We start from the raw sequence: 13477 nt of genomic DNA, 5'->3' as shown, positions 1-13477 counted from the left end.
ATAGTTCCACGTTTGAGGAAGAAGGCTGAAAAGATGGATAAAACACAGTTTGTAGCTAAAGCCAAGTGACATCAACCAAAAAAGAACTATAAACCTATTGTTTTACAGTCGTGGCTTTTGGAATCTTAGAGAAAGATGAGGGTGACGAATGCGTCAGGGTTGATTAATGCCACGTTGTGTTTGTGCATTTAGCTACAGATCACCCGTATTATGCCCACTCCGGGCCCAGCCGCGGGCCTGACAGCTACATCTACTACCTGAACGTGTGTGGAAAGATCCCCACAACCGAATGTGGAGAAGATCCGTTCATATCGTCCTGCCAGGTGAAGGAATCCGGAAGCATGAATAAAGTGGCTGGAAAATATCAGAACCAGACCCTACGGTAATACTTGTGTGTTTATGTGGGTGTTATTTGGCTTATCCAGCAGTGCACATGACTGATAATGATACAACTTCAGCAGGAGGAGTTAAACACCAGATGCTGTTTATCTTCTTCTCAACCTCTCAACCCATATTTATAATATACAGGTTTTAGAATCTATACATTTTAGATTCTGTAATCTTTACTTCCATTTAATCTTTGAATCATTTTTCTCTGAAGAGGGCAACAAAAAGGTTTGAAGCTAAATTAGACAATCTGCCTCTTTAAGGCTGTTTTGTGAAGGCAGGGAGATTAATTTCAGCTTCTTAGCTTATTTAATTTCACTTAAAAGTCTTCGAGCTCTTCCTGAAGAGCTTTAAGTTCCTTTTTGTCTTGTTGGCGGGCCTCTTATTTGTATTTCTGGGTCTTTCGTGGTCTTTTGAAAGAGTGATGCATTTACTTGCCGAACAAAAACCTTTTGAAGTCTTTAAGGATTTCTTTGTTGTTGTTGTCCACCTTTGACCTGAAGGTATTGACACAGTGACTCGTTTTCTTTCTGCATGGCACCATATCAGTGTTCCAAGCTTTTAAACTCTCCAAACCATCACAGACCTCTTCAGTTGTCTCTCAGGGTTTTTTTTTTCTTGTTGTTTCTTATCTGCTGCTTGTTGACTTTGTGAAGTCCTTCTTCCAGAGCCCGTTTGTAGGCAGGGAGCCTCGTTTTCTAACTGCACAGCTCCGTGTTTGTGCTCCAAGCTTTCTAGTTTTCTGAAACATTTCTCATTTCTTTTTACATGATCTCATTTTTCTGTTTGATGACCTCGTTTCTCCTCGGCCTGAGACTCATTTTCTGAATTGTGCAAAGGTTTTTGGAGTCGGGGGGCTTTTTCCTCTTTAATCGCGAGGTCTTTTTGTAGAGTTTCATTTAGCTCTCTCATGCTGTCTGGTTGTTGATGGTTTGTAGTAAATTATACGTGGCCTCAGCTGCATCTAGGTCTTATAGTTTTTCCTTCGGCTGCACACTCACTTTAAAAGATCTGTCAGGGGAAAAATGTATTTTTTAATAAAGACACCCAGCATCAGCTGAACTTTCTGTGACTCAGTGGGAACTTTGGGCTGAGGTGCAAGCACACAAAGTAAAAAGTGACCTTCGTTTAATGCCTTTATCATTTTGTCCAGTCGGAGAATAACACCAACTGGCTGTAGGATGAATATTAATGTATTTTTCCTCCATTTTGGCTCCATTTTATAAAAAGAAGTCTTATTCCACCACTTCAAAAGCTGAATATTTTATAGCTTGAAGTGGGAGGATATGTTCTAACCCCCGTCCCCCTTCATCTACGCACATATGACATATAAAGTTCTGCACTACATTATCAGATTCTGCACCTTTTTGGCTGCGATTGTTTGAATTTGTCATATTTTTCGAGCTCTGACTTTCCGTGTGCTTTGCTCCTCTGCAGGTATTCAGATGGAGATCTGACTCTGATCTACCCAGATGGCAGCAGATGCTCCTCCGGCTTCCAGAGAATGACCATAATCAACTTTCAGTGCAACAACACTGCATGTGAGACACGAGTTTCAGTTGCTGTATGATTTAGCCATTCAATTTAGCAGTTCTGTTGAACACACAGCAGTAAAGATTTGAAACCTGCTGACGTTTTTGTCATCAGAAAAGGGGAAAATAAATCCTCCTCAGTGTTTTTCCTGCTGATATACAGGTTTCAAACTGCATGGAGACAGAAAAATCGTGTCATCATTCTTCTTTCTTCAACTTCCTCCTGATGTTTGTTGTCATTTCTGCAGCCAACGGAGGCCGAGGGAATCCGGTGTTCGCAGGGGAGACGGACTGCACTTATTACTTCAACTGGGAGACGACCTTCGCCTGCGTCAAGGAGAAGGAGGATCTGCTGTGTCGGGTCACAGATGGCAAAAAACACTACGACCTCTCACCCCTTACACGATACCCCGGTTAGTTTAACTCATCAAGTTGTAAAACTCTTTATTTTGTTGATGTGAAATGTGGTCTGAGACACTTTTATTGCATTTTGCTCCTTCATGAATTAATTCAACAATTGATGACATATTTATGGACCCAATTAATCTCATCTGTTTAAGTATGCTTAAATGTTTCTGTCACAACCCCAAAATATCTTACACTCAGCATGTTCTAATGTGAATAAGATTGTTTTGTTTCCAGCTTTTTTTGTAAAATGTATCACTAAACACAGTGCTGTAATGTAGCATCTTTTCAGCATCATATTGTTTATCGTTAAAAAATCACCTTCCACTGTGTCTGCTGCCTCAGGGTCGGATGGCAGTGAGAACTGGGAGGCAGTGGATGCTAAATCCTCACAGTTGGACTCGCGTTACTACCTGAACGTCTGCCACAAAGTCATCCAGGCCGGGGGTGCCGCTGGCTGCCCGGAGGAGGCGTCCCTCTGTGCTGTGGGTACGTTTATACACAGGAAGGAGGTTTCTAATTATTCACGAAGTTTGATTGTTTCAGATTACTGAGCCCAAACGTTCTGCCGTGGCCACAGAGTTTAAAAACATTTCAAAGAGAAGCCTGATAACATAACCATAGTTGTTTATCGATTGTGTCTCTGATCCAGATAAGAATAACCGTACCGTCAATCTGGGCAGCTTCCTCTCACCTCCACAGAAGCTTAAAACAGGAGACGACATCCGACTGGTGTATACCGATGGAGATTTTTGTGTCAATAAGAAGACAAGAATCCAAACTATCCTGACCCTCAAATGCAAACCAGGTGGGTTGAACAGAGAAAAGTTTGGTTTTCTCTTCAGTTCTGTGCGTGTTGCTGCTTTTCCACATGTTGTCGCCTTTACTCGTGTCTTGCAGGAGATCTCGAGAGTGCCCCTGTGCTTCGTAGCGTTTCATCAGATCAGTGCGTTTACGAGTTGGAGTGGTACACCGCCGCTGCCTGCGTCCTCTCAAAGGTGCAAGGAGAAGGCTGCAGGGTGGAGGACCCTCAGGCTGGTACGGGACACACAGACTCTGACTTAACTATGCTTAAACTTTAGCAAGAGAAATCCAAATAGAAGATCATAGAGAAGAAACGGGTTTAATGCTTTATGTAAATGTGCATTTAGGGGCGTTTTGATCTGCTCGTGCTGCTTGGAAATCTCACTTTCATTTGTGCATTTATCTGGAAGTGCAAGGCATCTTTAGAGCAGCTGTTCTCATCATCTGACAGAATATATTTTAAATGGAAAACAAAAAGAAAAAAGAAGGAAATTCCTAAAGCACACAATGACATCCTCATCTGCACCCATCTGCCCCGTGTGTAAATATGAGGCATTATGATCATCCAAAACAATGAAAAACATTCATGTAGCTCCACCGTGTTAATGTTGTCAGAGGAGTAATACAGCGATAATTAAGGTAGCTCTCAAGTTTCAGTGGTTGTACACGACAGCAAAAACTAACTGATCTGAGAGTTAATTATTATGCTTTCATGAAACATTTATTCTTCAGGGAAAACAACTAAAAGTACTGATTTAACACCATATTATTTTTACATCTCAGACTTTTTCTCGGGCATTTGATTGTGTTCTACCCTCAAACATAGTTTATCTTTATAAGTTGCACACTGTTAAAACCTACAGCGTGAACTTTGAAATGAAACTATTATAAAGCCGGCAGACTTCATGTCTGGAAGTGAGGAAGTTTCACTCCACCTCCTCATCTCTGCCACTTGGTGGAGAGCGTGTGTTATGAGGCTGAATATGAGTCATTCCAGAGATTTTACATCTTTTAAGACCAGACCTGATGACTTATCTTCGAGCCACCTCTTTGAACCTACGACCGCATTTATGCAGTCGTTTGAGTTTTATGGCAGCAGTACGCCTAAAGGAAATGGGACAGGGAGCATTCTGTTTTCATTTCCACGTTTTACAGAGCATCTTTGGACTTTTATCCTCCTCTCTGACTAACCCGTGTGGATCCGCAGGGTTCTCTTTTGACCTGTCGCCTCTCACTAAACCTGACGGCAGCTTCTACAACCTGACCAACGGCAACTACAACTACTACATCAACGTCTGCGGGCCGGTCAAAGCTGCCACGTGTCCTGAGAAGGCCGGAGCGTGCCAGGTAGAAAAGAGGTAAGACCAAACCGTGGACGCACATAACATCACACACTCACACTCTTCTTTCTTATATTTTACGGCCTGACTTTCCTCTTTAGTTCTTGGAGTCTTGGGGAGGCGAACTCCCATCTGTCCTACTATGACGGCCTGATCCAGCTGACCTACAGTAACGGCTCCCAGTACAACAACGAGCAACACACACTCAGGTCCACTCTCATCTCCTTCCTCTGTGACCCAGAGGCTGGACCTGGAAACCCTGTATTCCAGGTAACACCCCTTCATCCTTCCTTTAATTATTTAAGCTTACTCCTTGCATGTTGTTGATTTACTCTTTATGAATACAGGTTGAAGACAAATACACGTATAACTTCCGCTGGTATACATCCTACGCTTGTCCTCAAAGGCCTCATGAGTGTTTGGTGACGGATCCCAACACTCTTGACCAGTACGACTTATCCAGGTACTGCACATTGAAGCATCTCATTTCTAAAACACCAACCTGCCTCCCTGCTCCTCCTCACCGCCTGTGTCGTGTCTCCTTCTGCCTTCAGCCTGTCGCGGTCCTCCTCCAGCAGAAACTGGCTGGCGATGGACCTGTCAGACACCTCGAACCTGAAGAAGTACTACATCAACATATGCCGGCCCATCAACCCTGTGCCGGGCTGCGACCGCGATGCATCCATCTGCGAAATTAAATACGTTACTGAGCAGGTATGCAAGCACCTGGAACTTGGCTCCTGAGCTTATTTACCTGAGTCAGAGTCGCAGTTTCATTATTCGTACAGAAACCTGTTGTCCGTAAATGCTGGAGGTTTGTGGTCGTACATCAGTTATATCCCAGAATACTGCTGAATGTCCCCCGCAGACACACAGGAAGGGAGTCATGAGCAGGAGAGCAGCAGCTAGTGCCTACACAATACTGTTCAGGGACAGTGTTGAGTGTGGGTCATCTGCGTTAGAGCGTATCACCGTCACCGAAGCTGTGCTCATCTTGCAGCTACTTAATTCCTCAAGTGACGCTTACAGCTGTTTAGATTAAAGTAGAGGCTTTAAAAACAGGTCTGAAACGCTTGTTTATTTGAGGGAAATATTTGCCTGTGCAGTTCACTGGACTTTGTGGGCAGTGAACTGCGCACTGGAGCAGGAAGGATCAGAGCAGCAGGCAGGAACAGATGTGGAATAAAATGTTGTTCATCATACAATTTCAGCTACAGTGAGGTCTTATTTAGAAACACGAGTTGGTAAAAGTTGAGTCAAAACAAAAAGGTTTAAAAAATATAGACTGAGAGAATTAGATTTATCACAGATACCAAGAACCTGATTTATTGAGGTTCAGCAAACACAATTAGTCTTTAATCCATTTTTTTTATGTGCTTTTTAAAGGCTTCGAAAGGTTTTTCTCTCTCTTAAAGAGATAATGGAGAAATATTCTGCCCTTTTTTCACAAGCGGACACAATTCTCTGAGGTCTTAATCATCATTTCTGACATGTTTCGGTCAAAATAACACAGAGAGACACGACAGCAGCTAATCTACAGGGGGTTGTTTTATGGCTTGGAGTGACTCTGCTCCTTTGTTCCTCAGGGTCTGCCTCTTTTACATCATTTTTAACATCAATGGAAGGCAGTCGGCTGACGTCACGTTTTAGTAACGCTTCGGCCCGCTTGGAACCAGGGCTGAGGTGGTACGGAAAATAGTCCCGGCTGCACGTACGGCGTGCTAGTGGAAACACGCAATAGTGCGCCGAGCTAGTGGAAAAGCACCATAAAATGTGACGTCAGCCGCCGACTGCCTTCCACTGATTGGGATCCAGTGTCGTCACTGGAAGCATCATAACGCGGATAATAAAAGCTAGCGTTAGCAACCGTTAGCTTACCTCCAAACCTCGTCTTTTTGAAGCTCGTAACAAAACTCTCCGGTACTTTTCAATACTGTTTTGTCTGGCGGCCAGGAGTCTTCTCTGGCTCTCTTCTCTTGCCTTCTGTGTGACAAAAAGCCACAGGGTGAGCAGCAACACGCGCAGCCGTGTTACGACGACCCCGCCCACGTCGAGGAGGCACGAAGTGTAACGGAAACACAACCAAACCGAGCCGTGCCGAGCTAGTGGAAAAGCGCCATAATATGAGTAGAAATGAGGCAAAAAAGCTGTACTTTGTGGACAAATATACATCACAACATGAATCTGTCGTTTCCATCTGAGTGTGAGCATCTGTTTTCCAGCCATCATAACGGTCTCGGTGGTGTCTGAAGAGATTTTTCAGAGCTCCTTCTGTCCGCAGGGCTCCCCAAAAGAGGTGGTGTCCGTCAGCAACATGGGCATCTCGAAGCGAGGGCCCATCATAGAGGAACGGGACCAGCTGCTGCTGGAGTTCACAGACGGTTCTGTCTGCCTGTCGGAGGGTCAGAAGCTGTCGTTCGCCACACGCATCCACCTGGCCTGCTCCAGGGGAACGACTGTAAGTGGATTAAAAAGAGTGCGGCCTGTTAATGCCCAACGTATCCTCCACGTGTCTGCGATGTGACTGTGTTTGTGCTCCACGCTGTGCAGTCTATGGGACCGCGATTCCTGATGAACCAGAACTGCACCGCCAACTTCATGTGGGAAACCAGGGCAGCCTGCGCCATCCAAACCACCAAGAACAGCGTACGTTCACCTGCCTGTCTCTTACGGTTACCTTTTACATGGGATTTATATACATTTCTGATATGAAAAGGCTATAATTTTAAAAATCGATGTCTTTTTGATATCTCAGACATGTGCTGTGGTGGACCCCAACTCTGGCTTTGAATACAACCTTCAGCTTTTGGCCTCCAGCACCGGATACAAGACAACAGCAAATGGCAAAGACTTCCTGGTAAGACACTCACACACCGACCAGCTGAAGCTGTAATGCTTCGTTTGAGTATGTTTGGGTCAGTGTTAGGGGGTTAGACTGGTTTTCTTTTGATAGAAAATGTACTCTGGGGTTGTCTTATGAAGAAGGATGATGCAGGAAGTAAACAGAAGTGCAATCGCTCCTCCCTGCAGGTGAACATCTGCTCAGACGCAGCAGAGTGTGGGCAGGGTATGGCTGGCTGTGAGCTGGAGAACGGGCAGGCCGTAAGCCCGGTGGGGGTGGAGAGGACCCTCCAGTACACCACCGACGGCATGCTCAAACTGACATATAAGGGACCGCGGGACGATCCCACAGGTACCAAAACCCCCAAAATCTTCAGTTCACATTCAGTTAGAAGGTGTGTCGTTGCTGCAGAGGAACATGCACATCCTGTTTCTATAAGCAGTATAAGAGTTTTGACTTGGAAAACAAGCCGAGACAAATAATTTAAGTGAATGAAGTGCTAAAAATCTTCTTTCTTTTTGTTTATTTTACTCTGAACTTGATCTCATCCGTCAGCAACTCGGGACACCTTCACGATTAACTTTGTGTGCGATCCGAACTCTCACCCTGGCTCGCTGAAACTGGTGCGGGAGGACCTGAGCACCTTACCCAGCCACGTGGTGCACGACGCCCTCTTTGAGTTCTCCACCGCCCTGGCCTGCATACCTGCTCCGGTTGACTGCAGGATCTCTGGTACACACACACGCACACTTCGTCGGTCTTTTTGTTTGTTTGGTCACAGAATTTCTGTCTTTCTTTAAATAATCAGTTTGATACGTTTCTGTAATGCGATTTTTCTACACAAAAATGTCAGAATGAACCTGTTTTTTCTCTTCTGTTCCCTCTAGATTCCTACGGTAATGAGTACGATCTGAGCAAGCTGATCCGAAACGGAGACGACAGCCCTTGGATTCCCATAGACACGGATGCGGTGACGTCAAGCAGCTTTTACATCAATGTCTGCAAACCCCTCCCGACTCTCAAGGACTGTCCAGGTCAGGAAAAAAGGTTTAATACAGCACGTTAATAAAGGAATAAAATGGAGACATTAAGTTTAGAGGCTGTGGGAGTTCAGGTTCTCCATAACTTTGAACCTACAATACAAACCCGACTTTAACTGGTTTATTGAATATTCTTGTAAGCCACACTTAAAGCCGCTGAGGTGCTGTTTTAAACACATAATTCTTTGATTTCTGAAGATTTATTTGAGCTTAAATGGTCTTCATTTCTGCTGTAACCCTCCACCTGTTTTCCACAATACCTTCTTTACTTTTTACACAGTAATATTAACGGCATTAAAAATAATTGGCGGTCAGAAAGCCTTATATGCTCCTCCATGTGTCGACACCTGTCAAATGAATGAATGTTCTCACCTCTGTGGTGCTATCAGTTAGCTCAAAGGTGGCGCCAGTTGTGCCAATTAAGCATGTTACAAACTGAAAACGGCTCCTGCAATTCGTGTTAAACTTATTTTCATCTGCATTTAACTCTAATTATAAAAGGTACTAATTAAGAATGATCTAATTTCAGAAATTAATTTTACTTGTTAATTATATCGGTTATTTTTTATCTCTAAAATCCCAAATTTAGCCTGTTCCAGCTTTTTAAAATCAAGATGAACTGGATAACTTTATCATTTTATGACATCTTGACTTTACCACATGATCAAAATAACAGTAAAATACTTGAAAAATAAATATTTCTATCAGTTTTTGTCTCCTTTTTTAGCAGGTAAATTCAACTTTAAAAATTGTAGGGAAGAAGCATTCAGTAACATTTAGATTCTATCTGATTAAATAACAAAAAAAAACTTTTATTTAAACCGACATCAAGATTTTATTCTTTTGATATCACAATTATCTTCCATACTGGTATATTGTGCCACTCCTATATTTATTTTTACTGATTTATATTGTTCATAGACTGAATAATCGATCAGGTAGATGAGCAGATTAATTGTTTATTGCAGCCATATACACACGTGGTTAAAGTCCTTTATTGTGAGAATTTTAGAAGATCTTAATAAGGAATCTAAGCGATTGGTCAAAATAAAGCCTTTTCTCTTCCTTGCAGTGGGTCCTTTGGGTTCTTGTGGTATAATCGATGGGAAAGGTTACAACCTGGGGTACGTGCAGTCCAGCCCGCAGGTGGCGGAGGACGGCTCCATCAGCATCGTGTACCAGAACGGCGACAAGTGTGGCGCTTCATCCCGGTACTCAACGCGCGTCATCTTTCAGTGTGACGACAACCCGGTGAGTTGGCTGCACCCACCCACTCTTTAACCCACCAAGTTCAGACCACCACACGGTGCGAGGTGGTGGTTTCTGTCATTGTCTTTCATGTCGTTCATTGCAGAGAGCGTGGATCAGATTTGGTGTAAAAACTGTAACTTAGATACCATAAATGGCTATAAAAAGAAAAGTTAAACTGTTAAAACCTTGAGTTATGCAATCTGTTTCCACAAAACACAGATTCGATCAAAAAGCGTTACTTTCAAATCAAATTTATTTGTACAAAACAGTTCAAAGTGCTTCACATAAAATAAAAGCATTGCAGCAGGGAGTGGAAGAAGCATTAAAAATACATAAAAGAATATAAAGAGAAACAATTAAAATAATTTAAATGAATTTAAAAACAAGCAACAGTCCAGATAAATTCAAAGATATCGTGCAGATTTCATGCATAGACACATAAGAACAGAAATGTTTTTAACCTGGATTTAAAAATGTCTCCATTTGGTGAAAGTTTAAACTCCACTGGCAGTTTGTTCCACTTGTTAGCAGCATAACAGCTAAATGCTGCTTCTCCATGTTTACTTTCCCTGTGTTGCACTGATTGGTCCCAAATTTAGAACGGGGATACTTACAGGTGTGTCTCCTCTTAGTCATCGTCTCATTTTGTTCCGTGTGAATGAAGACCACCAAATAGAATCATTACAAGAGAAAAAAATCCCAGTTTTTCCTCTTTAGTTTGCGTTTTATTGATATGCTGTTGCTGCACCACCCCGAATGCATCCTACAAAGTCACAGTGGGAAGTGGCCATGCAGCCAGTTACTGTATGTGATCGTTTGCTTCCAGGGCTCGCCCATGCTCGACCGCCAAGATGGCTGTGAATACGTCTTCATCTGGAGGACATCTGAGGCCTGCCCTATCAGGAAGTCTCGAGGTAAATCTCAAGTGATCTCAACAGTCCAACTGCATCAGAGGCTGTTGTAAAGTTTTAAGAGTGCGTCCGAACTTTTTCTCCCAGGTGAAAACTGTCGGGTTCGTGACCCTAAGAGTGGGTACGACTTTGACTTCAGTTCTCTGAAAGGCAGAGATTACCCCATCCAAAGCGGCAAGTACACCTACCACCTGTCCATCTGCGGGGCGCTCGAGAAAGACGTCTGCACACACAAAGACACGGGAATCGAGTCCGTGTCTTCCTGCCAGGTGGAGGGAGGCAATCACAAGATAGCAGGTATTGAAAAGGGCTCAAAGAAAGCCCAAAAGCTGCAGAATGCTTTGATTTTTGTGTCATTTTGTTGAGCTTAACTGCATGTGTGTGTGTGAGCAGGAATGGCAAACCAGATTCTGAGCTTTGTGGGGGACCAGATCATTCTGAACTACACCAGTGGAGAAGCCTGTCATACCGTTTACCAGAGATCCACAGAGATCTCCTTCTCCTGCCACCCTGACAGGCATCCTGTAAGTGAATTCTGAAAATGAGTGTGTCTGTGTGTCTTTATTAAAGAGCAGGAGTCACCTCAGCTGTTCTCAGTGATGGTTATTTGCCGTGTTTGTTTGATATCTCACTTGTTCAGGGAACACCAGAGTTTATTAAAGAGACTCCAGACTGCACCTACCTGTTCAACTGGCCCACTGCACTGGCCTGCGTCCCAGTCAAAACCACCAGCTGCTCCTACAAGTAACCATCCTCACCCTCCTCCTGCTCCTCGTCCTTCCATCTTTGTCCGTGTCTCTTCTCATCCAGATATTTCCTTAGCGCTCTACTTCAACCGTCTACTGTAGATTAATGAAAATACTACTAATAAGCTGACACTGTTGGAAACAACAGTGGCATTGTTTTGTTTATTATTGATATGCTTGCAGAAGAAAACCCTCTGATGCAATGAATGAATGAATCCAGTATTTTCAGAGGCCATAAATCCCACTTCTCTGACCTTTATGTGGGTTTTCACTGAGTTTTCAAGGACTAATTTCCTGGAAAAAGCCTTATTTGTCTCCTCGACTGAATTTAACTTCTTGGAATTTTAAATTTTTTGTCGATTAAGACAAACTCGGAGAATCTGAAAAAGATGGCTCTTATTTTCTCCTACGTACATAAGATTTATTGTAAAAATTAATGTTAATGGATTAAAAAGGGCTGTTTCAGCAGAATTAACTCCAGCTTTGTCTGTTTTGTCCTCAGCGACGGTCAGGGTCACTCGTACGACCTCTCTCCTCTGGCTTTGGACTCTCGGAACTGGGAGGTGGAACTCTCAACTCAGAACAAGAAGAAACATTTTTACATCAACGTCTGCAGGTCATTGGTGGATCAGGGAGGTCAGTGCGCACGCTCCCGTCTCAGTGCAGCATCTGTTTTCAGAGCATCTTCTGTAAATGAGACGCGGTTTGACCCTCCGCTCATCTTGCCGCAGGCTCGTGGACGTGTCCCACCAGTTCAGCGTCCTGTGTGAAGGATGGAGATGACTACGTGAGTCTGGGGCAGGTGGAGTCCGGTCCTACGTGGGACAGAAGTGTCCTGAAGCTGCAGTACGCCAGCGGCCAGGCTTGTCCGGACGGAAAGCGCAACAGGACCAGCATCATCCGCTTCAAGTGTGACAAAGACAAAGTGGTGAGAGATTCAGTCTGCAGTGCTGACCCAACAGGCTCCTCCCATGTTGGTCAGCAAAGCACTTTAGAAACCTTCAATTTCAAAATCCTTTTATCTTACTGTGCGATTAGAAAGAATCAGTTTGAGCTGCCTGGGTGAAATTAGCCTAAATAAATTAGACATGTCGATTGTTTCCTCTGCTGTATCTTTCCCTGTGGACCAAGAACCTTTTTAAGGAACTAAACCACAGTTTCAACCAAAGAAACTGGTAAAAACTTACCTTTTAGATGGAGGTTGTGCAGTGTTCTCATGGGGAAAATGAAGAACAAATTGGATTATTTTATAAATAATTATGATTACAATTAATTTAATTCCAATTCGCTTGAATTGGACTTTATTATTGAAGTTCCTTGAGATGACATTTGTTGTATATGGCGCTATATAAATAAAAATGAATTGAATTGAAAATAACTGCTCACAAAAGGTACAAAAGAGTGTTCAAATGTTTAACAGGAGCAGTTAACCTGCAGGGAGCTAGTTCAGAACACCGTGTGGTGGATCAGAAGAGTCTCCTAAAGCAGGGAAATAAAGGTCTTACTTTCATTCTGTCCCTGAGTGCTAATGCCAGCACAATCCCTCCGTTAGCTGTTCGTGTGTAAAAGGTTTGCTCCATAGTTTATGAAATATTTAGAGTGGGTTGGGAATAAGGCGAATAACTGTTACTTTGCCCAAAATTCGAGTCCTGCTGCTGAAAAGGAACCTTTTATGAACATCGCTTCTTCTACTTTAGTCGGTCTGTGTGAATTGTTTAGGATCAGTCGGTGTCTCAGTTTGGAGAATTAAGACGGGATTCTGAGCTAAACCAACAGCCACTCAGAACAATCAGAACAAGGCCACAGAAGAGCCATTTGTTTCAATATAAAACAACTAAAACCTTAAAAATTCCCCAGTGTTTCGAATGGATGCTATATTGTAGTTTTTTACACTTTTGTACATTGTTTACTTCATTAGGCTTTTCCAAGCTTTTCCTTCATTTTTGCTGTTCCAGAGTTGGTATTCAGAGTTTGAATTGCTCATTGGCCTCAAGTGGAGGAGTTGGAGTATGTCTGCGTCTTGTTGTGGTTGAAAGGAGCTGAAGATTAACTGGTGGATTGGGGCTGGAGCTTCAGAGCTTCCTTTGTTATCTCCTTCAGTGTAAGAAAATGGGATTATTCCTACCCACAATTCTGTAACTCGATTAACTAGCTGGAATAAACCTGGTGAGCGTGAGCAGTCTGTGAAGCCATTTCTTTCCTTTTGAAATTGCCAAACT

At 43.2% G+C, this 13477-nt stretch overlaps 1 protein-coding gene across 3 annotated transcripts in view; it reads left to right on the top strand.

The window, feature by feature from the left end:
- igf2r (insulin-like growth factor 2 receptor) overlaps nt 1–13477 on the top strand; it is a 43765-nt gene that overhangs the window by 14491 nt on the left and 15797 nt on the right. For all 3 annotated transcript variants that reach the window (XM_075459476.1, XM_075459475.1, XM_075459474.1), the window contains exons 9-31: nt 193–382; nt 1825–1928; nt 2168–2332; nt 2670–2813; nt 2977–3132; nt 3225–3362; nt 4336–4486; nt 4570–4738; nt 4816–4931; nt 5023–5182; nt 6750–6926; nt 7019–7114; nt 7224–7325; nt 7499–7661; nt 7866–8042; nt 8198–8344; nt 9423–9601; nt 10428–10515; nt 10600–10809; nt 10906–11036; nt 11153–11256; nt 11761–11894; nt 11990–12186. In XM_075459476.1, coding sequence (XP_075315591.1) covers nt 193–382; nt 1825–1928; nt 2168–2332; nt 2670–2813; nt 2977–3132; nt 3225–3362; nt 4336–4486; nt 4570–4738; nt 4816–4931; nt 5023–5182; nt 6750–6926; nt 7019–7114; nt 7224–7325; nt 7499–7661; nt 7866–8042; nt 8198–8344; nt 9423–9601; nt 10428–10515; nt 10600–10809; nt 10906–11036; nt 11153–11256; nt 11761–11894; nt 11990–12186 — 3398 coding nt within the window. The remainder of the gene's footprint in view (nt 1–192; nt 383–1824; nt 1929–2167; nt 2333–2669; nt 2814–2976; nt 3133–3224; nt 3363–4335; nt 4487–4569; nt 4739–4815; nt 4932–5022; nt 5183–6749; nt 6927–7018; nt 7115–7223; nt 7326–7498; nt 7662–7865; nt 8043–8197; nt 8345–9422; nt 9602–10427; nt 10516–10599; nt 10810–10905; nt 11037–11152; nt 11257–11760; nt 11895–11989; nt 12187–13477) is intronic.

The sequence above is a fragment of the Odontesthes bonariensis genome, chromosome 24 (assembly GCF_027942865.1).
Source record: "Odontesthes bonariensis isolate fOdoBon6 chromosome 24, fOdoBon6.hap1, whole genome shotgun sequence".
NCBI classification, from domain to species: Eukaryota; Metazoa; Chordata; class Actinopteri; order Atheriniformes; family Atherinopsidae; genus Odontesthes; species Odontesthes bonariensis.
This window is presented reverse-complemented; position numbering and strand designations above follow the sequence as displayed.